At 54.5% G+C, this 27,520-nt stretch overlaps 3 protein-coding genes and 1 pseudogene across 6 annotated transcripts in view; 2 read left to right on the forward strand and 2 right to left on the reverse strand.

Annotated features, from left to right (window-relative positions):
- The window catches only part of Prrx2 (paired related homeobox 2), a 65,590-nt gene extending 63,197 nt beyond the window's left edge, over positions 1-2,393 (reverse strand). Inside the window, exon 1 of the mRNA XM_029559409.1 lies at positions 2,292-2,393. Coding sequence (XP_029415269.1) covers positions 2,292-2,393 — 102 coding nt within the window. The remainder of the gene's footprint in view (positions 1-2,291) is intronic.
- Positions 2,394-7,729: 5,336 nt separating this feature from the next.
- Asb6 (ankyrin repeat and SOCS box containing 6) lies at positions 7,730-13,365 on the forward strand. Its single transcript, XM_008825936.2, has 6 exons — positions 7,730-7,942; positions 8,852-9,027; positions 10,318-10,424; positions 10,523-10,631; positions 11,051-11,137; positions 12,000-13,365. The coding sequence occupies exons 1-6, from the start codon at positions 7,830-7,832 to the stop codon at positions 12,665-12,667; spliced, it is 1,260 nt and encodes a 419-aa protein (XP_008824158.1). The 5' UTR covers positions 7,730-7,829; the 3' UTR covers positions 12,668-13,365.
- A 117-nt stretch (positions 13,366-13,482) lies between these two features.
- Ntmt1 (N-terminal Xaa-Pro-Lys N-methyltransferase 1) lies at positions 13,483-24,783 on the reverse strand. Of its 4 annotated transcripts, XM_029560181.1 has the most exons (6): positions 24,626-24,748; positions 22,640-22,768; positions 18,034-18,196; positions 16,289-16,477; positions 15,455-15,707; positions 13,483-14,246 (listed from the first exon to the last, which is right to left on the reverse strand). In XM_029560181.1, exons 4-6 carry the CDS (start codon positions 16,448-16,450, stop codon positions 13,990-13,992), a joined length of 672 nt encoding a protein of 223 aa, XP_029416041.1. In that variant the 5' UTR covers positions 16,451-16,477; positions 18,034-18,196; positions 22,640-22,768; positions 24,626-24,748; the 3' UTR covers positions 13,483-13,989. The 4 variants fall into 4 exon arrangements, with proteins under 4 accessions (XP_029416041.1, XP_008824171.1, XP_008824180.1 ...); XM_008825949.3 differs by lacking the exon at positions 22,640-22,768 and having other exon boundaries at positions 24,697-24,783; XM_008825958.3 differs by lacking the exon at positions 22,640-22,768 and having other exon boundaries at positions 24,626-24,769.
- On the forward strand, positions 19,502-23,864 carry LOC103728390 (annotated as a pseudogene).
- Positions 24,784-27,520: the final 2,737 nt, after the last annotated feature.

Here is a 27,520-nt window from a genome sequence, read left to right on the forward strand (position 1 = left end):
GGCCCACACACCGGGGGGGGGGATAAATAAATAATATATAATAAAACTCTCTTGTATACACTAAGGTCCTACACATCCACACCACAAAAGCTCTATCCCCTCCCTGTCATGGGTTGGGTGAGGCCACATGGAGGGAGGGGGGACCAGATGGAGCAGCAGGGCTGGATTTTAGCCGTCCTGATAGGTGGGGGTCAGCTGTCCAAATCGGGTGCTCCTCGAGGACAGAAGTCCTTGCAGGACATAGGAGCTGGGGCTGCGTTTGACGGGAGGAAGCTGGTTACCCCAGAGACCAGAAACTCTGTTCTCCATGTGCGCCCTGCCTGGTGGGGAGCATGGGAGCTGGCTGGGACCAGTGGATCTGGGACCTGGGAGAAAACTGACAAACCTGGATTGCTGAGGAAACAGGCTGCAAGAGAGGCCTAGGCCCTCGTCAATGGCCTTAGGAGTCAAGGCTGGGCAACCATTCATCTATTCCTGTTTGTAGGACCGGGTCCTTCCTCCACAGAGCAGAGAAAGACCCTGTTGCTTGTGCTAACCCTCACAGTGGACCCCAACCCATGTGCAGGACCCACTTCAACCTTTGCTGATGGTCCAGCCTCTGCCAGTACCTTTAGGAACTTGCTGCTTGCCAGCTGCATAGTCATCTCCGTAGAGCTAGCCCAGTGCCCAGTACCAGCCAAGGTGAAAGACGTCAGGTACGTCATCCAGCTGAAGTGGTCTACAAAGCACCACTAGCCAGTGTCCAGACAGGCCCAGGACAAATCCAACACAGCCACCCTGGGCTCTGCCATGGGGGGCAGCTTGCTTTCCCTTATCTGTCAATAGGGGAATGACAGAATCCACACTCAAGAATGTTAGCAAATCCGCCTTGTGTCAGGCAGGGCAGGAGCCTGATAATGCAGACTGTTCATGGGACTAGTGGCAGGGCCTGTTGGTTTCTGGAACTCTCTGAGAGTTAGATCCCTACCTATAAAATGAATATGTGGGGATTTTTTTTTTCTTCCTGAGATGTGATTTCATGTAGCCCAGACTGGCTTTGAACTCATTATATACCCAAAGATGGCCTTGAACTTCTGATCTTCCACCTTCGGGGTGCTGGGATTATAGACATGTACCACCACCATGCCAAGTTTTATGTGGTGCTGAAGATCAGACCCAGGACCTCGCAGATGCTAGGTAAGTGCTCTTCACCCTGAGTCACATGCCAGGTCCCAGATGTGTGCGTCTTGACTACAGTCAGACCCCAAAGCATGCCGGGCCCTCTCCTTCCACCTTGATCATCTTTGACGGCCTCTGACCCCTACCTCTCTCTGTGTCTCCATCACGGCGTCACTCTGTAGGTCCCAGATGTGTGTGTCTTGACTACAGTCAAACCCCAAAGCATGCCGGGCCCTCTCCTTTCACCTTGATCATCTTCGACGGCCTCTGACCCCTACCTCTCTCTGTGTCTCCATCACGGCGTCACTCTGGGCCTGTCCGTGTTGCTCCAGTCCCTGCCTGACTTGTCTCTTCCCTTCTCCTGTCCCTGGGGAAGCAGTTCTCTTTGGCTCTGCCGAATTCCCTGTTCCAGCGGTGACATGGGGCGAGAGAGAGGGAAAGCAGCAAGACCACATATTGGTTCCAGATGCGCCCTCTCCCAGCTCTCTCCAGCAATTTAATTAAGTTCCCCAGACAGCCAGGAGGGGTTCTTAATGATCAGATTTCCCCACTGCCTCCTCCAGCAGCCATGGGCCCACTCTGTCTCTCTGACGGATGGTGACTCGTTCTTCCTGCTCTGAGTTGGTGTGGCCAGCAGGGCCAGAGTGCAGGGACTGACCTTCCCTGGAGCAAAGGCCCTTCCTTGCTGGCCCCCCAACCCTACCCACTTTTCCCCTTCCCCACCCTCAGGGATCCAAGCCCTCTTGCTGGTTCTTGGCAGAGCTGGCTTGGTTAAGTGACTAGAAGGTACTCAGCAGGTCTCTGCTGAGTTCTGCCCCTCCCCCAACTGGTCTGCCAGTCAGGACCCGAGGCCAAGTGGGCAGCAGTGGGGCCTCTGGGGTGGGGGAACTTTGGGGCCCACTCATCTGCCAGAGGTTGGAGCAGACCCAGACCTCCTGGGCAAGCAAGCTGTTCAGCCAGCTGGGCAGACTGACCAAAGCACAGAGAGGGCAAGAGCCTGGGCCAGGGTCATTCTGGAGCAGAGGCAGGCTGGCAGGGCTAGGAGGTGCTGCTCTTTCAGGGATGGGTCTGGGCTGTGTCTCTCAGACTGTTTCTCCACACGTGAAACTGGGAGCCATAGGCAGAATCCTTACGTGGTAGACTCCGAGAGACCTCTGACTTCCGGAGTAGCAGAAATTGGCCAGCCCCCAGCCCACCTCCTTATGCAGACAGGCCTCCAGGCTGGCAGAGCCCATGCCAGACTCCCTCCTCCTGTCCCATGACCAGAGACTCTAGAGCTCTAGGCATCTTCCCAGGCCCCTGGCTGCCCACCGCAGTCCTTGCCTGGGCCCAGCTTAGCCATAAGTGGCCATCAGAGCCCCATGCCATGACCCAGCACCAGGGACCATGTTCAGGGTCTGAAGAGGAGGGCAGTTGGAACTGAACTGAGGTCTCACCTTGGAGAAGGTTTCTTGACCAGTAAGGTGGTTAGGGGAGTGGAAGATGGGGCAGCCACTGGGAGCACAGATGTTCCAGGACAAGGGTGAGAAAGCCCTTCCCACTCATCGCTGAGTGCCTCAGTTTCCCCCTCTGAGCCCACAGAGGGAGCTTGTGAATTGGGGCCCTCTGTTTCCAGTATTAAGACTGCAACTGGGCCTGCCAGTCAGTGACTTGTTCCACATAAGGGTAGAGGGTCAGGATGGGTGGGGTTAGGAGAAGAGAAAGGAAGCCAGGCTGGGGCTGGACAGAGCAGTGGCAGAGGACAGTGACCCAGGATACTACTTCAGAAATATGCCCAAACCATCTGCTCAGCACCTTAGACCTGTCCAGGGGCTGAGCTGAAGTCAGATCTGTCTGCCACGATGGAACAATCCTGTGGTGGCAGCGGAGGCTTCCAAATATCTCACTCAATGGAGAGAAAGTCCACCAGATCCTAAAGGAAAGGTGGGAGGGGAGGAAAAGATGGAAAGAAAGAACTTTCCCCTGTTCCCAGCTCTGTCAAGCCTTCTAAAGGACACAGTTGGCTGAGAACCATGTTGGGAGTCAGGGGCGGGGAGCTGAAGGAGCTAGGATGGGGCCAGGGACACCACCTGTCCTGGCACAACAATTATATATTGTGTATCTGAGAAAGTCAGCCAGTGTGTGTCTGTGGGTGTGTAAGAGCCTTGATAGGAGAATGTGTGAATATGCCTGTGCCCCAGCATATCCATGCACAGTAGTGTGTGTTCTTGAGCAAGTCTGAGCAGATGTGAGAAAAAGCATCTGTATGAGATCCATCGAAGACGCTAACATGAATGTGTGAGGTGCGTGGGGGGGGGGCAGGGGACAGAGAAATGAAGCCAGGTTGGACAGTGGCCTCCCATGATGGCCTCCAAAGACTCAGGGGACCCAGGCTGCCCTCAGGTAAAAGCCACTGTGGCTGTCAATGACCTTTCTCTCACTGTGGGGCTTGTGGAAGCCCTGGGGACCGTCTGCCACTGGGGCGCCAAGTGAGGGGTGCACCACCCAGGCTTGGAGGGCCAGGACAGGGAGTTCAGGGGTGGGGGGGGTAACCTGCTTGGAGGGAGGATGGAGGTGTCACTAGATGGGATCTGGAGAAGGAAAAGGTCTTCCTGATGCTGCTGGGATCTGCCTTCAACCCGAGGCAGGGAGTTCAGGGGTCTGGGGGGGGTAACCTGCTTGGAGGGAGGATGGAGAAGGAAAAGGTCTTCCTGATGCTGCTGGGATCTGCCTTCAACCCGAGGTGTAAGAGGTGCACCCAGCTGTTCCTCCACTTCAGCTTGTGGGCGGTTTTGAGCCTCAGGTAGGACACACTGACTGGGAAAAAGAAGGCAATCCATAGAAGTGCAAAGAAGAATGGGCCGGCAAGATGGCTCAATGGGCAAAGGTGCTTGCTGCTGAGACTGACAATGTGAGTTCAATCCCCGGACAGAGGATTGAACCGAATTCCACAAGTTGTCCTTTGATGTGTGAGTACACACCACACACACACACACACACACACACACACACACACAAATGTAATAAAATGTTTTCAAATGTAATAGCTCCCAGAAATAACCAACATGAACACGTCAGCATAGGGCTGTCGGGAGTGACCCCTGCAGGTTGTCCTATGGGCATCTGACGGTAGCCAGGCCTCTGTGAGATCCTTTGCCAAATGGCTAGGATCTGCACTAGGTCTGGTGCATGGCTGTTCTTGTTACCTGTTGTCATTGTTGATGGACAGCTGGCAAGGTGACCACCTCTGCCTCTTGCCTTTTCATCTGTGCAGGTCCTATGCCTATTGGTAACTTTTGCTTTTTTTTTTTTGAAACAGGGTTTCAGTATATAGCCCTGACTGGCCTGGAACTCGCTATGAAAACTAGGCTGGCCTTGAACTCATAGAGCTCTGCCTGCCTCGACCTCTCAAGTGCTGGAATTAAAGGCCACCATGCTTGTCCCTTTTCGTTGATTTTCGACAGTTCTTTACATATGAAGGTTACCTCTGTACATTAGTCAGAGTGACTCCCAAACTTCCTGGGGGAGTAGGAGGCAACCACAGAACTCCCCAACTCTGGGTGTTTGTCCCTCATCTGACTGAGGAACTCTGGAGTTGGATGCCAGCATGGGGCTGGGCTGACCAGGCAGGGGTGACCAAGCAGGGAGTGAGGGTCATAGCTGAGAGCAGAAGCACTGAGTGACAGAGCCTTAATGGGAGGCAGATGGAGGAAATAGGATTGACCTTGCTGACAGGAGGGAGGTCAAGGGACACTGGGCTTTCTAAAGACAGGAGCCTGTGTGACAGACAGGCAGCAGGGCCTGGCTCCACAGTGTGGTGCCCAAGGGTTGTGAGAGGGCAAAGGTCGGCTCCTCCCTCCTGCAAGTCTAGACCCTCTAGGGCCCAGAGCCAGAGAAACCGTGGGGACCCTTGGAGCCCTGAGGACAGGTGAGTGGAAAGGCCCCATAGATTTGGGGGAGCGGTTTTACCAGTTGTGCAATGTTGGCAAACTTCGAAACCTTTCTAAGCCTGTTTTCTTACTTGTGAAATGGAGTATAATGTCATTAATTTAATAAGATTTCACAGGACCAGTGTGCAGAGGACTTACCCCAGGGCAGGCACAGAGCAAGGGCATCATATATGCAAGTTAACTCTCGCATGGTTTTGTTTGTTTACATTTATTTATTTGTGTGTGTGTGTGTATACAAATGTGTCACAGTGTGGAGGTCAGCGGACTACCTCCCCTTCTACTACGTGGGTCCTGAGTATTGAATTCAGTTCAACAGGGTTGGTGGCAAGCCTCTACCCTCTGAGCCATCTCACCGGCCCAGTCCTTTAACTGCCACCCCTGCCCGCCTCCACCAGTCATCAGTGACATCTGGGCTCATCCATTATAGAGAGGCTGTGCCCTGTCTTCCCAGAGTTCCACTGAAGTGCTATCCTGAGCACCTGCAAAGTTAGCTTGTTTGGAAGAAGGGTCTCGCAGGTGTCATGAGGTTCAGATGAGGTCACTCTGGATCAGGGACTGGAGCTGTTGAGAAGGGAAGAGGCGATGTGGACATCGGCACAGACCCAGAGCCGCAGGCCTCAAGCAGCCTGAGGCTGGTGAAGACAGGAATTGTATTGCCACCAGCCAGTGGTGCCCAGAAGTTGGAAGTGAAGGAATGAGCAGCTCTGGGGTTTTAGAGGGAGTGTGGCCCTGGCCACACCTTGGAGCTTAACTTCTAGGCCCCCAAACTATTGCAGGAGGTCCCCTGTACTGTTTGAGACAGTTGGGATTGGCAGAGTCCGTCTTCCCTATCCACAGATTCTACATCCTCCGGTTCAGTAAATCACAAGATGAAAATATTTGGAGAAAAAAGTTATGCCTTCAGAGCTGGGCCTAGAGATGCATGCTGGTAATCACAGCACTTGGGAAGCAGAGGCAGACAGATCTCTGTGAGTTCAAGGCCAGCTTGATCGACATTGCAAGTTCCAGGCTAGCCTGGGCTACATAGGGAGACTGGGTCTCAAAAAGAAAAAGGCCGGACACTGTGGTACATGCCTTTAATTCCAGCACTCAAGAGACAGAAGCAGGCAAATCTCTGTGAGATTGAGGCCAGCCTGGTCTACATAGTAAGTTTCAGGCCAGCTGGGGCTACAGAGAGACCCTGTCTCAAACAAACAAACAAACAAACAAAAATTGCATCTGAAAGGTAGGACTATGGCTCAGTTTGTAGTGTGCGTGCCTAAATGCATGAAACCTTGGGCTCTTTTTCCAACACTGAGTAAACTGGGTATCATGGCGTGCACACTGCTAATCCCAGCACTCTAGAGGTTGAGGCAGAAGGATCGGGTGCTTAAGCTACAGAGTTCAAGGATGGCCTGGATACAGGAGACCTTGTCTCAAAACCAAGTTGTGTCTGTACAGCACACATACAGACTTTTTTTTTTTTTGACATTGTTCCCGTGATCAATCCAGCACAATTGTAACTGACCTGGCGTGTACATTGTGTTGGGTACACAGCCATCTAGACATGATTTAGCACATGAGAGGATAAGGGTGTCTATACAAATGCTATGTCATTCTGTATAAGGGACTTGAACAACCATGGGGGTTGGTATGGGGCTGGGGTCCTGGAACTAGTCCCCATGGAGACCAAGGGACCAGGGTGCTTTGGCACAGCAGCTCTGGGGAAGCAAAGCCGGGCTCAGGCCAGCTCACCCTGCCCAGCTTTTCCCCAGACACCTTGCTAGGTGCACCTTATTATTAATATTTAGCCATAACACAAATTAGGTTGTTTGAACTGCCTGTCTAAACCTTGTTCAGTCAGGTGTAGAGGTATAGCCTGTGATCCTAACAGTTGGGTGGTGGAGGCAGGAGGATCAGGAGTTCAAGACCAGCCTCTGATATTTATCCAGTTCAAGGTCAGCCTGGGCTACAGGGGCCTCTGTCTCAAAATAAACAAAACCAAATGCTCCTCTAGCTCAGCCTCTCTTGGCCTGCGGCGGGTGTCAGGCGGAGAGCCTACAAATCCACTTATAGGGTGGGGCCACCGCTGTAGTGGAGCTGCAGGGGCACCGACGCCCACGTGGGCTATGGTGTGACACTCACATGTCAGCCTTCTGGAATCACAAGGTTGGTTGCAGGACTCAAAGCTGCAAAGGGGCAGATGCTTGCAGATTCATCCTGTTCCCTCCCAGCTCTGGGCCTAGGTGCTTAGGCAGGTGTGATTATGCCCACTTTACAGAACAGGAAATGAAGCTGCATCCCTCCCCTCAGTGTGACAGGTTTCTGAATGATGCACCCCACTCATAGCCGCCCCCCAGGGGAAAAAGCAGGCAGGGGTCAAGGGATAGTCCCCATCGTCCGTGGGGAAGGTGAGGCGGGAGGAGTGAGGTCAACCGGAGACCAGGTGACTGCAGCCCCTCCTGGAGGACAGGGCCCGGTCCCCTCCCCGGGATGCTGCAGCAACCCTGCCGTGCGCCCCAGCTGAGCTCAGGACGCCGCCCAGCGGTCACACGCGGGATCGCAGGGCGGGTCGGACCCGGAGCTTTGCTTGGTCCTCCCAGGCGGCAGGAGGCGCTGTGGCCGCACTACGTCCCTGGGCCGGCGCGGGCCGGAAGTGCGGGTGGCGGGATCATTTCCGGCGCGGAGCAGCGGCCTGGGCGGAGGAACGGGCCGGGCGCGGGGCCTGAACCGGTCGAGCGAGGCGGAGCGGGCGTTGCAGCGATGCCGTTCCTTCACGGCTTTCGGAGGATCATTTTCGAGTACCAGCCGCTCGTGGACGCCATCCTGGGCGCCCTGGGCATCCAGGAGCTCGAGCGGCAGGAGCCACTGGACGAGTGAGCCGCGGGGGTCCCACTGTGGTTGTCGGGGCGCGGCGGGAGGAGCTCGCGAGGACCCCGCTTCCCAGCGCGGGTTCTGCAGACCCAGCAAGGTCGCCCCGAAGCCGGTGGTCGTGTGCACCATTGCAGGGCACCCTGGGACTCGGGATATAGGGCAGCCCTGGTGCTGCAGGCAACCTTCCCCCCCACCCCCCGAAGTCACTGCTTGGCGTGGGGTGCGGTGGAGGGCGGAACAGAGGAAAAGCGTCGGGGGAGTCGTAGCTGGGATTTCAGGCCCGGTGGTCCAAGGGTCTCGCCAGGGACGCCTCTTCATCAGCCGTTTTCCTTCGTGGCCTGTTCCGAAAGTGCAGTGCGAGGCCTTTCCAGAACTCAGAGGCGGAGCTGGAGTGAGCCTCCCTGCATTGCATGTTGGGGAGACCGGTGTGTTTAGGGAGGACTGCCCCAGATAAGCGTTTTGTGTCCGGGCTTGAGTCCAACCTCCGGCCAGCCTGTTTCAGGACCTCTGGTGGGTGAGATTAGGGAGCTGAGGGCGTGGGAGCCCCGTGGAGAGGAGGAGGTGACCTCTGAAGGAGCTTGGGCTGGTGCCTGGGCGAAGCACCAGATGTGGCGCCCCCCTCCCCCTCCCCCCAGGCCAGAGCGGCTCCTTAAGAGGTTAGGGCTGGCTCAGCAGGGTGAGGATTGGGGGGCAGGTTTCAGGGCGTCGTGGCAAAGGACTGAAGATAGGCCTAGGCCTTTCCCACCAAGCCAAGGAAGTGACCACAAAACAACTTGAGACCTTTGTCCAAGAAAGACCTCTGCGCCACTGAGCGTGGGAAGCTTTTTTTGGGTGTCTGTGGGAGGGCACACAGGCTGGAGCAGCTGGTACCCCAGGAGTACCCGCCTCAGCTGCTCCGCCTTGCTGCCCAGTTATGCTGCCAGCGAGGAGAGCCGGATCCTGGTCCTCACCGAGCTACTGGAGCAGAAGGTGCACTCTCCCTTCTACCTGGAAGGGGTGAGCAATGCCTTACTGAAGATGGCGGAGCTGGGGCTGACAAGGGCCGCTGCTGTCCTCCTGAAGAGTGGGGCCAACCTCAACTTTGAAGGTCAGCCGGGGCTCAGAGGGGCTGTGTGTGTCAGGGAGGCCTGCGGCCCTGCTCTGGCTGGATTAGGGTGCTGCTCTTCCTCTTCAGAGTGGACCCCCCCCTCCATTTCCATTGGTGACCTCCCACGCCCTGTGGGCTTTCCGTGACTCTTAGCACCTCTGTTCCCACAGTGAGTGCTGCTGCTTGTACCTCTGCGCTGATTTAGCCAAGTCACTCTCAGATTAATCCTGCTTCCATTAGTGTGAAAGTATAGCTGTTGGCCCAGAGCCAAGGGAAGGTGATTTTCTGTCACTTTGAGCTGGCCTGCATTTTTGTTCAGGCCAAGGAGAAGGAAAAATAAACCATACTGGGCATTGGTCACCACAGGGCCATGTAGGTTTCGTTAAGTACCAGGGATGGTGATGGGCCAGTCTCTTGTCCTGCCACTGGCTGTCACCCAGGAAGGCAGGATAGTCAGAGCTGCTTATGAGCCAGTGTTTAGCCTACACATCTTTCATGGAAAATGGGCTCAGGAGGCTGTTAGGGGCACCTGGGGATCCAGCAGTAGAGGAGGGGGCCTGTCCTGAAACCTGTCCCTTTGGTGACCTGGCCTCAAGAACCTGGCTGCAACCAGGCACGGGGGCACACTTGGCAGGCTGAGGTAGAAGGATCTCTGGTGATCCTGGGCTACATAGTGAGTTTGAGGCCAGCTAAGGCTGCATAGTGATACCCTGGTTCAAAACCACAAAAGATCGGCTGCATTTCCAGGCCCGTGCACAGCAGCCAAGGGGCAGCCACTCTGCGTGTTCCTTAGGAACAGCCCTGAGAGAGGACACACCACTGGAAGAGGAAACTGGGACCCAGGCAGGCTAAGCTGCTGTGTTAGTCACGTTCCTGTTGCTGTGATAAAACACCGTGACCAAGACCACGTAGAGAAGGAAATGTATTTAGCTTCCAGAGGGATGAATCCTTCATGGTGGGGAGGCATGGCAGGAGGCAGCCAGGGCAGAAAGCTTGCGTGGACATCTTCAAACAGGCAGAGGAAGCAGAGAGAAACCAAAAGTGGGTAAGGCTGTTCGCGCTCAGTGCTTCCCAGCAAGGCCACGTCCCCTAAACCTCCAAAAACAGCAGCACCCAGGAAGCCTGTGGGGCAGTTCCTTACCAGGCCAACACAGCTGCATGGCCACTGGAACACCCAGCACCTCAGGCTCAGCACTTGAGGTGCGAGTGCTAGGGAGGGACTCTGACCAGGTCCTGGACCTTTGAGCATCTGTCACAGAGAGGACTGACCTGAGCTGCCTGTGTCTTCAGACCCCGTCACCTACTACACAGCTCTGCACATTGCCGTTCTGAGAAACCAGCCTGACATGGTGGAGCTGCTGGTGCACCATGGCGCTGACATTAATCGGAGGGACCGGGTGAGAGCAAGGCCCAGCCTGCTTGGGTGTGTGTGGTAGGGTTCTCAAGTGGCCCTGCAGGTCACAGGCCAACCTGTCCGGTGCCACCTCTGACTCAGATCCATGAGAGCAGCCCCTTGGACTTGGCCAGTGAGGAGCCTGAGCGCCTGCCTTGCCTGCAGAGGCTCTTGGACCTTGGAGCGGACGTCAACGCAGCTGACAAGAATGGTGGGCACTCCAGTGGGGAGGTGGGCCAGGCCTGGGGCCTGGGCACCTAGGAAGGGAACCCAGGACAGATAGCATCTAGGTGCTGGCTCCGACACATGGCACAGCTATAGCTGGCACAGAGGTAGAGGGTGCTGACCTGCCCAAGTCCAGCACCCAGAGGCTTTGGTCACTGTCCCCATGCCATCCCTGAAGGCATTGGAGGAGGTAGGTGCACCCGGCTTCTGTAGAGTGATGGCTTCCTGTTTGGAGTCCTGGTCTGGGACTTAGGTAGCAGCTTGGGGTATAGGTAAATCCTGCTGGCCCTCTTGCTCCCACTTTTTATGTGGGTGAAAACCAGAAGCCCATCGCCCTCAGGATCCTCAGGTGAGATCTCCTCCCCACCTCTGGGTGCACCAGCCTGTCTTCTCTCTCCTCCCTAGGGAAGACAGCGCTGCTGCATGCTCTAGCCAGCAGTGACGGGGTGCAGATCCACAACACAGAGAACATCCGGCTCCTACTGGAGGGCGGTGAGGTTCCCTGCCTGCTGCCCGCCGTCCCCCCTCACATTGTGTGGCTCCCTGCCTGCTGCCCGCCGTCCCCCCTCACGTTGTGTGGCTCCCTGCCTGCTGCCCGCCGTCCCCCCTCACGTTGTGTGGCTCCCTGCCTGCTGCCCGCCGTCCCCCCTCACGTTGTGTGGCTCCCTGCCTGCTGCCCGCCGTCCCCCCTCACGTTGTGTGGCTCCCTGCCTGCTGCCCGCCGTCCCCCCTCACGTTGTGTGGCTCCCTGCCTGCTGCCCGCCGTCCCCCCTCACGTTGTGTGGCTCCCTGCCTGCTGCCCGCCGTCCCCCCTCACGTTGTGTGGCTCCCTGCCTGCTGCCCGCCGTCCCCCCTCACGTTGTGTGGCTCCCTGCCTGCTGCCCGCCGTCCCCCCTCACGTTGTGTGGCTCCCTGCCTGCTGCCCGCCGTCCCCCCTCACGTTGTGTGGCTCCCTGCCTGCTGCCCGCCGTCCCCCCTCACGTTGTGTGGCTCCCTGCCTGCTGCCCGCCGTCCCCCCTCACGTTGTGTGGCTCCCTGCCTGCTGCCCGCCGTCCCCCCTCACGTTGTGTGGCTCCCTGCCTGCTGCCCGCCGTCCCCCCTCACGTTGTGTGGCTCCCTGTCTGCTGTCCCCCCTCACGTTGTGTAGCTCCCTGCCTGCTGTCCGCCGTCCCCCCTCACATTGTGTGGCTCCCTGCCTGCTGCCCGCCATCCCCCCTCACATTGTGTGGCTCCCTGCCTGCTGCCCGCCGTCCCCCCTCACGTTGTGTGGCTCCCTGCCTGCTGTCTGCTGTCCCCCCCACACTGTGACAAGGGCTGAAGGCCACTTTGTACTCTGTTCTCATGGCTCTTCCAGGGGCAGACGTGAAGGCCACCACCAAAGATGGGGACACTGTGTTCACCTGCATCATCTTCCTGCTTGGTGAGACTGTCTGTGGGGACAAGGAAGAGGCCCCAATGATCAATCGCTTCTGCTTCCAAGTCACACAGCTGCTTCTGGCGCATGGGGCCGACCCCAGCGAGTGCCCAGCCCATGAGTCCCTCACGCACATCTGCCTCAAGAGCTTCAAGTTGCACTTCCCTCTCCTGCGCTTCCTGCTGGAGTCGGGAGCGGCCTACAACTGCTCTCTGCACGGAGCTACCTGCTGGTCTGGCTTCAGCCTGGTCTTTGAGAGGCTGTGTTCCCACCCAGGCTGTGCTGAGGACGACAGCCACATGGACCTCCTGCATAAGGCAGAGACAGTCCTGGACCTCATGGTCACTAGTTCCCAGAGGCTCCAGCTGCCCGAGAACTTCAATGTCCACCCAGTGGGCAGCCTGGCAGGGAAGATCCAGGCCCTGCACGCCTCCCTGAGGCAGCTGGAGAGCTACCCACCGTCCCTCAAGCACCTGTGCCGTGTATCCATCCGCCTGTGCCTGCGCCCGTGGCCTGTGGATACCAAGGTCAAAGCTCTGCCGCTGCCTGACAGGCTCAAGTGGTACCTGCTCAGTGCGCACAGTGGCACTGAGGAAGACAGCTGCTGATGGCTCCAGGGATGGGACAGTCTGGGAAGGCTGGAGCCAGCCTGAAGATGGACCTGGTTGGTACCTGGGACAGTGTCCAGCAAGTTCTGCCCCTTATTGATTAGAGCCAAGTGGGGTAGTGCCCTGGCAGCCAAAGGCATGTCTTGTTTCCAGGGAGACCTCCGCCTCCTTCCTCAGTTTCAGCCATATTGGAGGGACCAGTGCAGATGGGACTGGGTACCTGCCTCTGCTTCAGGAGTGGTCTGGCTGTTTGCAGAAGCGGAGATGGGGGGGCGGGGGTGGGGGGTCCAGACCCTCAGCAGCTGCTCGGTCTTGTCAGGAGCATGCCTGGGGCTCCTAGAGGCCAGTGCTGCATCCCAGGCCACCCAGTGAGGCCACCACAGGCTGGTCTTCCTGAGTTAGAGGCCTGCCTGACCCTTTAGCCAAGTCATTCAGAGTCCCAGCAAAGGTACCAGGGCTGTGGTGGGTGCACCTCTGCTCCTGCCAAGCTCAGGGCTCAGGGACCGTATCTTCTGCTGGAGTTACAGATATGTATAGACAGGCCTGGCTTTGTGAGGGGCTCCCCTGAACAAATGCACAGGCTGGAAGCAGATTCCACTGTCCAGGGTTGAGCCCTCACATCTCTCACCTTGGCCTTTGTGAGTTGTGTAAATGCCCTTGGGAATGAGGTGATTAAATGATATATTTATAAGGTTAAACTCTGTCCTAGTATGGCAGTTCAACCCTTCAGTTCAAAATATGGGCCCATAGCAACTACTGTGGGTTAGAAAGGAGGCCTTTAAGCCCTCTGGCATCCCTACAAAGCATCACTCCAGACTGGGGAGGGCCTTTTTCAGAACAGGGCTCACACTTTTATTGACTGCAAATACCTGCTCAGGAGGGCCCCCCAGGAGGTGAAGACCAGGAGTAGGCGTTACCCTTTGTGGCTGTCATAACCCCATTAAGAGGGTGGGACTGGCCATTCCTGTAAGTGGCACTGCCTAGCTGTCCTGTCCTCGGGGAACAGCACAGTTCTCACATGATGGGTCTTCGTTGGCCAGGTAAAGGGTGTTTATTTCCCCTTAGGCCAGCTAGGCCCTTGGGTCAGAACTAAGCTTCCGAAATGCCCACTGGGAAGCATCAGGGTGCCTGGGAGTCACAGAGCTGCCCTGTCCTGCTGGTCTCTAGTGCCCAAGTCACAATGCACCTCAGCAGGGCGGCCCCCACCCGCTGGGTCCCATACTGCTTCTTGAAGAGTGTCCATTAATGGATAGCAGGCAGATGTACCAAGTGGTGGCAGGCTGTCGGCCCCTGCCGTGGTCCTGGCCTGCGGTGGCTGAGGCTCATCTCAGGGCGAAGCTATAGACGTGGTAGATCTCATCGGGCAGGTTCTCCTGGCGTTCCTCTGCCAGTAGGCTAAGGCCTGCGCTACGGATGATCCGGCGCACCACCTCCAGGTCTCGGCACACACTGCTGTCCACGTCATCCAGGATCACACCCTCTTGGGCCATGTTATCTTTGATGACAATGATGCCATTGGGGCGCAAACCCCGTTTGCAGCGCCACAGGAACTCAGCCAGGTGCTGATCAGTCAGGTGGCCTGGGAAGGATAGATGCCTGGTTACACTTAGGTGCACGCACCCACCCTTACAAGTATGATGAGAGTCTTGAAGGCCCACTATCGTTTGGGCCCACAAGTGGTTGTCTCTCTTGAGCCCGAGTTCATGTTGGAGGGGCCAGTGTTCTGAGGTCACCCACAAAGCATACACTGAGGCAGAAGCGGAGATTTAACCTGACTGGGCGTCCTCCAGCCCTGCCTGGCATCTACACACCAGGCCACCCACCCCTCCTGGGCCTAGATCAGGAGTGCAGAAAGGACTAGGTTCAGAGTCCACAGCAGAACTAAGCTGTCCCTTGTGAGGGGGTACCTGTCACCAGGTCAGTAGCTCAGAATCAGCATTCTAGGGGCTGTTAGGCCATGTGCACCCTTCTGTCAGAGCCCACACAGGGGTGGGCGCAGTTACACTTTTGATCTCCCCTTAAAACACCCTTGGCAGGCTGGGTGTGGTGGCACATGCCTTTAATCCCAGCGCTCAGGAGGCAGAGGCAGGCGGATCTCTGTGCGTTCAGGGCAAGCCTGGTCTACACAGTGAGTTCCAGGTGAGCTGGGGCTACAGGGAGACCCTGTCTCAAAAAGACCCCCCCCCAAAAAAAATAAAAAAAACACCCTTGGCTTGGCCTGACTTGGTGCATGCTGTGAGTCCACCACTTGGGAGGTGGACCCAGGAGGGCTGAATTTGCAGCCAATCTGGGCTATATAGAGATAAACACAAAAACAACCAAAATTACCCAAAAGTATGTAAAAATAAGCCATTATAAAATTGGTTTTCAGGGCTGGAGAGATGGCTTAGTGGTTAAAAGCACTGGCTGTTCTTGCAAAGAACCCAGGTTCAATTTCCAGCACCCACACAGCAGCTAACAAACATCAGTAACTCCAGTTCCAGGGGATCTGACACCCTCTTCTGGCCTCTGTGGGCATTGCACAACACTGGTGCACTTACATGCAGGCAATACACATAACATAACAAACTATTTTCATGTCTCTGAGTCAGTCACTAGCCACTCTAGTTTATCCACTTGGATGGCCCCTATTCTAGGGAAATCCTCAGAGTGAGATGAGGCTTCGGGCACCTCACCATAGTTCTGGGGAGCTTCATCTCCACTGGCCAGTTCGGTACAGGAGCCTGGCTTCCAAGGGGCAGTGGAAGGACACAGGTGGGCACGGGGAAGCAGGGGTGGGACCCTCACCAATCACCCACTGGATCCAGATGACGTCGTAGGAGTTGGGCTCTGGGCTGAAGTCCTGCAGCCCGCAGCAGAAATAGTTCCTCACCCTCTTGCCCTCCTCCCCCAGGTAGGTCTTGGCTTTGGCTAGAAAGTCCTCGGTCACATCCACCATGTCCACCACCCTGAAGAGCGGCAGGAGCAGCCGCTTGGTGATCCTTCCGATGCCAGCTCCACAGTCCAGGGCACAGGAAGTCCCTGTCTTGTTTGGGCCTTCCTAAAACACAGGGACGTCATATGACCCGTGGGGGCCCCTCACTGCAGGGCCCTCCTCACAAGCCCCAGAAACCCCAATCAGGCCTGGCACTGGCCTGCCAGGGGAGATCAAGTGGAACTCTGGGCCAGCTGTTTCTAAGGCAGAAGAAAACTTCCACTTGAAGGTGACTGCTGCATGACCTGCCACCCCCACTGGAGTCCCCAGGACACCTACAGAAGAAAATGCTAAGAAAATGTGGAGGGGCAGCTGCTGAGCTTGGAGGGGAGATGGTGAGAGGGAGGGGAGGTGTGGAGAGGGGGAAGGCATCCTGCAGGGCTCGCCCCTGGGCCTCAGGCAGACAGCTGCACTATGGGGAGTCATAGGAGGCATTTTGGCAGGGCCTCGGATGCCCACAGCCTGGCTTGTGTCCAGCAGGGGCCGTCGGAAGACCGCTCCGCTCTGGCACCTTTGAGTCCCCAGTGCACAACCAGCTCCTGCCTGGTAACCCTGAAAGAACTTGCAGTGTGGTGTGCAGAAGTGGCTCCCCAGGCAGCCCCACCAGAGCTACAGCCTCTCCTGGAGAGGACTTCACACCTGCCTACCCTCAGAAACCTCTGCAGGAACTTCCGGGAGCTGTTGAGGTCGATGCTGGAGATGTGGCCATACCCCCCAAGCATGCCATCCACCGTGGGCGGGATCTGCTTCCAGTAGGTCTTGGCCTTGGAGTAGAACTGTTTCTCATCTTCAATGACCTCGCTCGTCATGGTGTCACCAGCCACCTCTCTGCTCTCCTGAGGAAGGGAAGAATGAACAGAGCTGGCAGGAAGGAAGGTCTCTGGGGTACAGGCCCCAGGCTTTGAAAGCCACACACCCTGCCTAGCCTAAGCTTCCTTCTATCTTAGAAGATAGCCCCATAGCCCAGTCACTTTGCAAAGCCATCACAGCAAGAGCCTCTGAGGCCTGGTGTCTCATGTCCATGTGACCCCTGACTCAGGAGACCTGCAGCCTCCTGTGGAATCTTGATTTACGTTAAAAGGGAAAGACCCAGAATAGGGAGCCCCTGTCTCCTGCTGCAGACACCCCAGCAGACCTCCAGGAGGCCTGAGGAGCACTAAAAGCCTTTTCTTTTCAGAGAGCTTTGGCTAAGTAAGAAGAGGGGAGAGAAGAACCAGGCGCACGCCCTTGCAGCTAGGAGGACCAGGTCTTAAGGCTACAGTGAGGAGGGAGACTCCACCTGAGGACAGAGACCCAAGGCCCACAGGGAATACTTGAGGTGACATATGTACCTGAACAGGGGTGGACAGCTGTAGAAACAGCAGGGGACAGGGACAAGGGAACCACAGAATGACCACCTGGCCCTTTAGGAAGAGGCGGCTGGTCTGGTGGCTCCACACCAGCATTGCCACATGGTATCACAGAGGACACAACGGTCCTAAGTGCTGGTGCTCCTCTGTCCTGGACACTGTAAGGCTCAGGGACTCACAGTCCAGCGGAAACAGGAGCAGCTATGGCAGAAAGCAAGCCCCGCCCCCACGGCCACGGGGCTGCGTTAAAGGGGACTGTGCACACTCAAGAGAACAGAGGGATCCCTTTTCTTTCGTTTTCAGTACTGGAGCTGGAACCTAGGCCTTGTACAGCTAGGCAAGCACTCCACCACCAAGCTGTGCCCGGGCCCTGCATGGAAGACACCTTTCTGAATGTGGAGCGGGCAGCAGAGAGAGACAGGCAGACAAGGACAGTGGGTGCTGGCAGAGGCCAACAGGCAGGAAGAGGACCCTGAGGGAGACCAGGCCTGGAAGTCAGGCCCACTGGCTTACGGTGCTGAGCGCAGCCAGGCTGTCAGTCCAGGGAAGTACTGACAAGTACTGGAAGTAAGCTTCCAGCTGAAAGGCGTGCCTAGAACCACCCCGGGGTGGCAGAGCGGAGCAGAAACACAAACGGCAGTGGGCTGACGGCAGTGGTGGCTGCGGCTGGGGCACTGCCATCAGAGGGGAGAGCCGGGCCGTGAAAGCAGAACGCCCTGCCAGGGTCCAGGGGCCCTCTCATTGCTCTTCCCACAGGGGCAGCCCTTACCATATAGTTTTTAGCTTAAGTACAGTCTCAAAAAGGCCTTGCCTGACCTGCCTATCTCCAGTGACCTCCTGGAACACTCTGGCGCTTCCTGAAAGTCTGTTGTCTGCCATGTCTACTGTGACTGGAATTCACATTTCCTTATGTCTTCCAGCCACCACAGTAAACCCCTTTGCACAACAGGACCCTGTGTTTGCAGTTCACGTTCCCACCCCCCACCCCGCATCGTGTCTGATGGGACAACGTCATCAACTCTTGGAAAGCGAAGATGTCTCACCCTGGTGCAGAGCCTGGAGGGTAGGGGAGAAAGCTGGGATCTGCCAGGAAGGTGACAGGCCTTGGAGCCTCAGGTCTCTCCTCTCCCGCCTGCACAACAGGGACTGGCAGTGTCGTCCCTGAGCACTGGAGCCACGGGTCAACACAACAATCAGCCTGGGAATCTACAAACAAGAAAGCAAACCCAGTGACCAAAGAGACCAAAACCTGAAAAGGGACACGGGCTGGTGTGAGGTAACTTGTGACAGGAAGGGAGAGGGATGAAAAGCTGAGTGGCCGTGTATGTCACCAGCCCTGAATGCACAACTGCCCTGGGCCTGCCTTAAAGGGGAACCCCCAAAGCCACCGCCAACCGGGGGCCAAGCGGGTAGAGACCACTCCAGTCACATGCAACTCTGTCTTTAGGCAGCCAGTGGGAACACGGTGGGCCACCACAGCTACCACAAGCACCAGGTAGCAGCCTCTCTTCTCTCCAGACCCGGCTCCTCCAGTGTTCTTTGAGGACAACTTGAGGGACGAGAAAAGAGCTGACCACATCCACATGCCCTCTTGGGTCCAAGTCCTCCTTAGATACGGGATTCACAGAGCCCGTTCCCATGGGCCAGAGAAGCCTGCTTGAATCCTGCTCAGGATTCCTTTTGTGGTGCTGGGGACTGCCTGCACCACCTCACACTCTTCTATTATTAAAAATTAAATATTTTTATGTGTACAAGTGTTTTCCCTGCATGTATATAAGTGCACCATGTGCATGCAATGCCCATAGAGGCCAGAAGGCATCAGTTCCCCCTGGAACTGGAGTTACAGATGGTGGTGAGCGCCATGTGGTGTTAGGACCCAAACCCAGGTCTTCTGGGAGTAGTCACTGCTCTTAACTGCTGAGCCCCCACTTTAGACTTTTTTTTTTTTTTTTTGGTCTTTTTGAGACAGGGTCTCCCTCCCTGTAGCCCCAGCTGGCCTCGAACTCAAGAGATCCACCTGCCTCTGCCTCCCAAGTGCTGTGATTAGAGGTGTGTGCCACCATGCCCTGCCCCCACTTTAGACTCTTGAATCAACTCACTTTGAGCCCACAACTGCCCTCTTCAGGTACAACGGTGTGGGGCCAAAGGAAGACACCCAGCCATCATGCACCTCAAGGGGCCTTTGGGAAAACAGGCTGAGGGACTTTGGTTCTAAATATTGTACTCCCTCTCTGGCTCACCACAATGCTCCCTACCAGCATCCCAGTGCCAGGAGCATGACCTGGGGAGAGTGTGCTTCTGAGAATAGATTCCTTCAACTGTGAGGTCTGACCAACAGAGAAATGTGGAACCTGCCAGTCCCAAATATTTCCAGCTGTGGATGCAGGACAGTTCTGGGCTCCCTTAGGGCTAGCTGGACAGGGGCTGCCAGCCTGAATGTCACCGCGTACCTGAAGCCTAACAGGGTAAGGACCTGGGACAAGTGGGCTGCCTGGCACCTCGCCAATGACCATGTCGCAGCCCCCAGAGACCACCTCCAAGGGCAGCAGGTAGACTTCTTCACACCACACCACAAACAGCTGGCCCACTTAGACTGGAGCCCAGCAACCAGTCATCCCCTGCTGCCTGTATGTCTTAACAAATTTTCAGATTTATTCAATGAGTGTTCGGGGCTGCAGCCATTTTCCACTTTAGAAGGCTCCTCCACCCTTCCAAAGGGATGGCACTGCAGGATGTTACCAACAAAATCACTTTTTGCTTTACCAAAAACCTTACAACATGATTCCTTTAAATGTCAAGCTCCCCTGAAAAATCTAATTTACAAGAATCCCACTTGCACTCAGATTCTAGGAAGCAGCCAGGGGAGGCACAACCAGGCCGGGAAACAGCAAATCTAATGGCTGGCTCTTGAAGCTGATTTGTGAAGTGTGTGTCTGGAGGCCCTGTTTACACTTGGATCTCTAGTGTCCACTGAGTGGACAACGAGGCTCCTGGGAGTCAGGGGGAGCAGCAGGAATCTCCCACACCATGCTCCAGAGCAGAGTGAGGCACCATGTGGCCACAGGTGGGAACGGGTGGGGCAGTGCTGCTGTTATGTGTATCCTGGGTAAGCTCATGGGTAGCCAGCCTTTGCTCGGGGTGTCTTCTCAGGGGCAGAGGAGGCCTGTACACCCTGAGGCCATCTGGGCAGTCACCCTGCTACATCTCCTCTCTCAGGACCCAAGAGAAGAAAACCATGCAGGTGGCAGCAGGCCTCTGAGGTCGTCGCTCCTCCTCCGCTCCTCCTCCAGGGACGTGCCTATGAAAAAGCCTGAAAGAACTGAGGCCGAAAACTCGCCTCAAGTCACAGCCTCCTTCAGACAGCCTGAGGGTCGGAGCCTGTTCTGGATCCGAGTGGACAGCAGCTGGTGTGTTTTCTTTTTTAAAAAAAGTCAAAGCACTCTGGGAGGGAGGGGGAGAGCAGGGAAGATGGACCTGATAAGGGGAGGCTGAGTACACACAGGGGTAAACTTTAGAGACTAGAGGGCTGGAGAGAAGGCTTGGCTCGTCCGTGAGCCCTTGCTGCTCTTGCAGAGGACCCAGGCTCAGTTCCCAGCACCCACACTGATGCCCTCTTCTGGTCTTCCAGGGCACAAGGCACACACATTATACACATACACACATGCAGGCAAACACATTCACAAAAAAATAAAAATAGAGGCTGGAGAGATGGCTCAGTGGTTAAGAGCACTGACTGCTCTTGGAGAGGACCCGGATTCGATCCCCAGCACCCACATGGCAGCTAACAACCGTCTGTAACACCAGTTCCAGGGGATCCGACACCTTCTTCTGACCTCTGATGGCACTGCACAACACGGGTACACTTACACACATGCAGGAAATACCAGCATAAAATATTTTTTTAAAAAAAGTTTAAGCTACAGCCTGGTCTACATAATGAGTTCCAGGCCAGCTGAGGTTACGGAGACCCTGTCTCAAAAAAAGAGCGGGGGAAAAAAAAAAAAAATTTAAGCTGGGTGTGAAGACACACGCCTTTAATCCTAGCACTTGGGAGGCAGAGGCAGGCAGATATCTGAGTTCGAGGCCAGCCTGGTCTACATAGTGGGTTCTAGGCCAGCTGGGGCTACAGAGAGACCCTGTCTAAAAGAAACAACAAAAATTTAAAAATAAATAAATTAAATAAAAATAGGGGCTGGAGAGATGGCTCAGTAGTTAAGACCACCGGCTGTTCTTACAGAGGATCTGGGCTCAGTTCCCAGCACTCATGGTAACTAAAAATGGTTTATAACTCCAGTTGCTGGGATCACCCTATTCTGGTCTCTGTGAGCACTGCATGCACATATGCAGGTCAAAAACTCATACACATAAAAATAAATTAATTAAAAACAAAAATCTAACAAAGGCCTGACAGCCAGGCAAACCTGGTCTGAATCTTGGCTCTGCATACCAGCTGTGTAAGGTCAGCTAGGGTGCCTCGCTTAGTATGTCCACACATGCTTACAATCCTAGCATTCAGGAGGCTGAGACAGGTTGATCAGGAGTTCAAGAAAACAAAAACAAAAGCAAAGTTTTTAAAAGCTGGGCTTGGTGGCACACACCTTTAATTCTAGCACTTGGGAAGCAGAGGCAGGTGGATCTCTGTGAGATCAAGGCCAGCTTGGGCTACTGGTTCCAGTCCAGCTGTGGCTATAGGGAGACTGTCTCAAAACAAAAGAAAACAGCTCTGTTAATAGAGTGCTTGCTTAGCATGCACAACGCCCTGGGTTCAAGCTCCAGTGCCCCATAATGTGGGCATGATGGTGCAGGCCTATAATCCCAGCATTCCGGAGGTGGAAACAGGACAGTAAGAAGTTCAAAAGTCATCCTTGGCTATAAAGTGAGTATGAGGCCAGGGAGAGAGAGTGCATCAAAAAAAAAACAAATTCAAAAAAAAAAAAAAGGAAACAACCTGGGCTGGAGATATAACTCCATGGTACAGTACTCACCTAGCATACACAACATACATACATGCATACATACATACACATGGTACAGCACTCACCTAGCATACACAACATACATACGTGCATACATACATACACATGGTACAGTACTCACCTAGCACATACAACATACATACATACATACACATGGTACAGCACTCACCTAGCATACACAACATACATACATACATGCATACATACATACATATGGTACAGTACTCACCTAACATACACAACATACATACATACATAAATCCTTAACTTCAGTGTTCTTCTGTGCTTTTGTTCAATGCGAACAGCAGCACTGAACTTCATGGAAAGGCTGTGGTGATAAATGTGCCACAGAAATCTGATGCATTCCAGGGTGAGAGGCACACACTCTCTTGAGTTTAAAGATCTCAAATGAGGGCTAGAGAGATGGCTCAGTAGTTAACTCAGAGTTGGCTGTTCTTGCAGAAGACCAGGGTTCGATTCCCAGCACCCACATGGCAGCTAACTACATCTGTAACTCCAGTTCCAGGGGATCTGATGCCCTCTTCTGACCTCTTTGGGCACTGCATGACATGGGTGCACTTACAAACACACAAGGATAATAACACTCATACACAAAATAAAAATTAATTAAAAAAATACAAATAAATAAAAAGCTCTTTTTTGCAGCACTTACTAGGTGGCAGGCTGCATCAAGACGAGGCTCAATATCTCCTTCCCTGCCATCAGCTGTGAGAAACTCACTGGACAATGAACACAAACTTTCTGTGAGGAGCTCATGGTCACAAAAGTGGCTGCTGATGCCCTGGGTGAGGAGTGGAAGGGTTGTGTGGTTCAAATCAGTGGTGGAAATGACAAGGTTTTCCCACGAAGCAGGGTGTCTTGACCCATGGCAGAGTGTGCCCACTGTTGAGTAAGTGGCATTCCTGTTATAGACCAAGGCCGACTGGAGAGAGAAAGCTCAAGTCTGCTCAAGGATGCATTGTGGATGCCAATCTAAGTGTTCTCAACTTGATTATTGTTAAAAAAAAAAAAAGGAGAAAAGGATATTGCTGGACTGACTGATACCACTGTAGCACGGCGGCTGGGGCCCAAAAGAGCGAGCAGAATCCAAAAACGTCTCAGTCTCTCTAAAGACGATGATGTCCAACACTATGCTGTCAGAAAGCCCTGGAACAAAGACCATAGGAAGCCCAGGACCAAAGCACCCAAGATTCAGCGTCTTGTTACACCGCGTGTTCCGCAGCAGGAGCACTGACAGAGTGCTCAGAAGAAACAGGAAAAATGAGGAGGCTGCAGAAACTGCCAAATTGTTGGTCAAGAGAATGAAGGAAGCCAGAGAAAAACACTAGGAACAGACTGCCAGGACACAGGCTGCCCTCACTGAGCGGGTCTACTTCCAATCTGAGTCTAGTCAAAAATAATCTTCAAAAGTAACAAACATGATCAAACCTTGAAACATAAATAAAAGCAAGACCTCAAATGAGTGACAGAAGAGGTGGTTCAGCCATTAAGAGCACTTGCTGCTCTGGCAGAGGGCCAAAGTTTGGTGGCTCACAACCACCTGTAACTCTCCAAGGGATCCCATGCCCTCTTCTGGCCTTGAAGGACACTGAACTCAAGAGTGTGTGCGTGCACACATGAAGTTTTTTTTTTAAACAAACAAAAAAAAGATTCCAAATGATATTCTCAGGATATCAAAGGAGAAAAAGAATGCACTGAAATCCTAGACGCCAGGAGGGCTGGGATCCACCTAAGAGGTTACAACCAGTGTACTTGATGGTCCATCCAACAGATGGTGGGGGTGGGATGAGGGTGCGCTTCCCTCCCTCTAGGCCCAGAACCACTGCACAGGTTGAAAACATTGACCTCTTGAACCTGCTGCTTCTGGCCTCCACCAGGGCGCCCCACTAGCACCCTACCTCCAGCCTTCCCACAGCTCCCAGTTTACAGACAGGAAAAACGGGATTAAAGGAAGTGATACGCCCTAACACACCAGTGACACAGGAAACCTGGCCCGGAATTAAGGACAGGATCTAGGTTCCTTATGGTAGTCCTGGTCCCATTTCACTGGGGGACTATTCTATGCACCCCAACCCTCAGCTACACTGCCCCATCCCACGCAGGGCCTCTGACACCAGCTGTTCCAAAGGCCCAGAGGGGAAGAGCCAACAATCGTACAGTTGGTTGGCCAGCAACTGGGCTTTTCGAGACGGCAGGGAGGCTGACCTTGGCCCCAAGGGCTCCTGACAGTAGCTGTTTTTTTGACCCGCACCTGTGTCGACCATAGCTGGGGCTAGACCCAAGGTTAAACATGACAGCACCCGGCAGGCAACTATCAGGATATTAGCCAAGCTGTTTCCCCCACCCGGCAAGGGAGCTGGTGCCTTCCTAATCCCCGGTTCTCAGCGGGGAAACTGAGGCCCAGGAAGGGGCTTGCCTAGGCGCGCAGGGAGTGTGTCCTACTCAGCCCGGGAGCGTGGCTTTCTTCTATCCCCGGTCCCCACAGGCCCTGCCCAGGTCTGGCCAGTCAGAGGACCGCCCAGAACACTCGTGTGGCGCAGGCCCGGGTCACGTGACCACCCGGCCGCGGCAGTTGGGAGGGGGTGTCCCCGCCTTCTCCCAGCGGCTGCGTCCTCTCCGCCTGCCTCGTGCTACTCACCCCGGGCGGCGGCTGCCGAGACCCGGGAGAAGAGGGTAGGGCAGGACGGCGCGGGGACCCGGGAGCCCTACCGTGCCAGACCCCTCTCGGCTGCTGCCTTTGTCCGCACACGTCACTTCCCGGGGCACTGAGGGGCGGGCCCAAGTATGGGCACGCCCCGTGACCGGCTAGCCCCGCCCCTGTCCACGAGGGCTCGCTCTACACACAAGCAGCTTGCCGCGCCCCACGGCCGACTCGCCCCGCCCACCACCAACTCTCCCCGCCCCACGGCCACGTAGCCCCGCCCCGAGGTCGGCTCTCCCCGCCCACTACCAGAGCGCCCCGCCCCCTCGGCCCGCTCGCTCGCCCCGCGACCAGCTCGCCCCGCCCAGCTGCTAGAATGCCCCGCCCCACGACCATATAGCCCCGCCCACCCTGCGAGCGGCTCGCCCTGCACGCAGCTACCTCGCCCCATCTCTGGGCCGGCTAGCCCCGCCCTGCCGCCGGATGGCCCCGCCCCGCGGCCCGCTCCGCTCTTGCCACGCACAGAGCAGCTCGCCCCTCCCCGTGGGCTCCTAACCTGCTGACCTCCTGGACTTCGGGACTTGAAGGAGCCGCCCCCATAGTCTCTCCCCATCTCCAGCACGTGCACCAGTCCACTTGGATCTTTTCAAGGGTTTCAGAGTGCTGGCTCAACTCCCGTTATCCTTTTGGGCCAGCATCGGGATGGCTGGATTATTTTATTTTTTGTTTTATTTTATTTTTGTGTGTGTTTTAAAAAAATATTTTATTTATTATTTTTATTTTATGTGTATGAGTGTTAAACCTGCATGTATGTGAGTGCACTCATGTCGTCAGATCCCCTGGGACTGGAGTTACAGTTGTTAGCTGCCATGTAGGTGCTGGGATTCGAACCTCGATCTTCTGCAAGAACAGTCAGTGTTCTTAACCTCTGAGCCATCTCTCCAGCCTCTCTTTTCTTTTTTAAAATTTGTTTTTTATTGCATTTTTATGTATTTCATACAGAACATCTCAAACAATCCTAATCATCTTGTACCCCTGTCCCCACCAGCACCCTTCCATACCCCTCCCACTGGAGCCTATATAGTCTGTCATCCCTGTTAAGGTCCTGTATCAAGTCAATGTCTTTAGATGTTCCCCAGTGTAAGTCCATCCACTGAGGTCTAGTCAACTTATCTAGATTTTTTTTAAAAAAAACTTTATGTATTTTGCCTGTGTGTATGTATGTGTGTGCAATGACTGCAAGACTATTAAGTGCTTTTAACCACTGAGCCATATCTTCAGCTGCCCTACCTACATACTTATAATTTAATAAAATAAAAATTCTAAAAATTTCTACCTTGGCCAGGTGTAATGGTATACACCTTTAATCCCAGAACTTGGAAGGTGAATGAAAGTGGATCTCTGTGAGATCGAGGCCAGCCTGGCTGGTCTACACAGCCAGTTCCATACTAGCTGGGGCTGCATAGAAATCCTGTCTCAAAAAACTAACTAACCAACCAACCAACCGACCATGTCTACCTTGAGTGGGGGTGTGGCTCATTTAGTAGGCTGCCTTCCTAGCATGCCCAAAACCCTGGGTTCATGGACTGGAGTAATGACTCAGCGGTTAAGAGTGCTGGCTGCTCTTGCAGGACCCAGGTTCAAGTCCCAGCACCCACACGGCAGCTAACAACAATCAATAACTCCAGTTCCAGGGGATCCAATGCCCTCTTTTGACCTCCACTGGTATTGTATGACATGGGTGCACTTATATACATGTAGGCCATACACTCATACACATAAAATAAAAATAATAAATTTTAAAAATATTAAAAAAAAATACCTGGGTTCAGTCCTCAGCACCACGTAAAACCAGGTGTGGGTGGCTCACACCTGTAATGCCAGTACTTGGAAGGTGGTGGCAGGAGGATCAGGAATTCAAGGTCATCCTTGGCTACCTAGTAAGTTCCAGGACAGTCTGGGCTACATGAGACCCTGTCTCAATAAATAAATAAATGAAAGAAAGAAAGAAAGAAAGAAAGAAAGAAAGAAAGAAAGAAAGAAATTTCCTCCTCCACTCAATATTGTAAGTTCCAGAGGAAATATGCACCCCAACCCCAGGGAAGAGCGTCAAAGAAAATGGAATATCTCTTTTTTTTTTTTTTTTTGGTCTTTTTTGAGACAGGGTCTCCTTGTAGCCCCAGCTGTCCTAGAACTCACTATGTAGACCAGGCTGGCCTTGAACTCACAAAGATCTGCTTGCCTCTGCCTCCCATGTGCTGTGGAATACCTCTTTTAAAAAAAATGTGCTGGGGGTGGTGGCCTTCACCTTTAATCCCAGCATTCAGAGGCAGGTGGATCTCTGTGAGTTCAAGGCCAGCCTGGTCTACATAGTGAGTTCCAGGTCTGCTGGGGCTCCAGGGAGACCCTGTCTCAAAAAGACAAAAAAAAAAAAAAATGTGTATGAGTGTATTATCTGCATGCACACACAAGTGTACCAGTGTCCTGCAATGCCTGAGGAGGTCAGAAGAGGACGTCAGATCCCCCGGAACTGGAGTTACAGACAGTTCTGAGATGTGGGCACTGGGAACCGCAGTCAGTACTCTTAATTGCTGAGCCATCTCTCCAGCCCCTTTAAATTTTTTTTTTAACTTATAAAAATCTTGAGCCTCACATGGTGGTACACACTTTTAACCCCACTTTTAACACTCAGGAGGTTGAGGCAGGTGGATCACTGTGAGTCTGAGGCCAGCTTAGTCTACATAGTGAGACCTTGTCTCAAAAAAAAGGGGGGGGGGTGCCGGTGCCAGCCGGCCAAGACGGACAGTACCTGAAAGGGGGAGTGAGGATTGAAAGAAAGAAAAAGAGACAGGAAAGATGCTTGGGAGGACTGACAGTGAATACTGCAGCCCC

The sequence above is a fragment of the Nannospalax galili genome, unplaced genomic scaffold (genome assembly GCF_000622305.1).
Source record: "Nannospalax galili isolate Female #2095 unplaced genomic scaffold, S.galili_v1.0 scaffold290, whole genome shotgun sequence".
NCBI lineage: Eukaryota > Metazoa > Chordata > Mammalia > Rodentia > Spalacidae > Nannospalax > Nannospalax galili.

Bases quoted from the DNA above. Each gene is read 5' to 3' on its own strand.
- Asb6 (XM_008825936.2), top strand. From the start codon at position 7,830: ATGCCGTTCCTTCACGGCTTTCGGAGGATCATTTTCGAGTACCAGCCG. The intron at 10,425-10,522 runs GTGAGAGCAAGG...CCTCTGACTCAG, and splicing joins ACATTAATCGGAGGGACCGG to ATCCATGAGAGCAGCCCCTT. The intron at 10,632-11,050 runs GTGGGCACTCCA...TCTCCTCCCTAG, and splicing joins CAACGCAGCTGACAAGAATG to GGAAGACAGCGCTGCTGCAT.
- Ntmt1 (XM_008825949.3), bottom strand. From the start codon at position 16,450: ATGACGAGCGAGGTCATTGAAGATGAGAAACAGTTCTACTCCAAGGCC. The intron at 15,708-16,288 runs GTAGGCAGGTGT...CCTGTGTTTTAG, and splicing joins TCCTGCAGAGGTTTCTGAGG to GAAGGCCCAAACAAGACAGG. The intron at 14,247-15,454 runs GTGAGGGTCCCA...TATCCTTCCCAG, and splicing joins CTGGATCCAGTGGGTGATTG to GCCACCTGACTGATCAGCAC.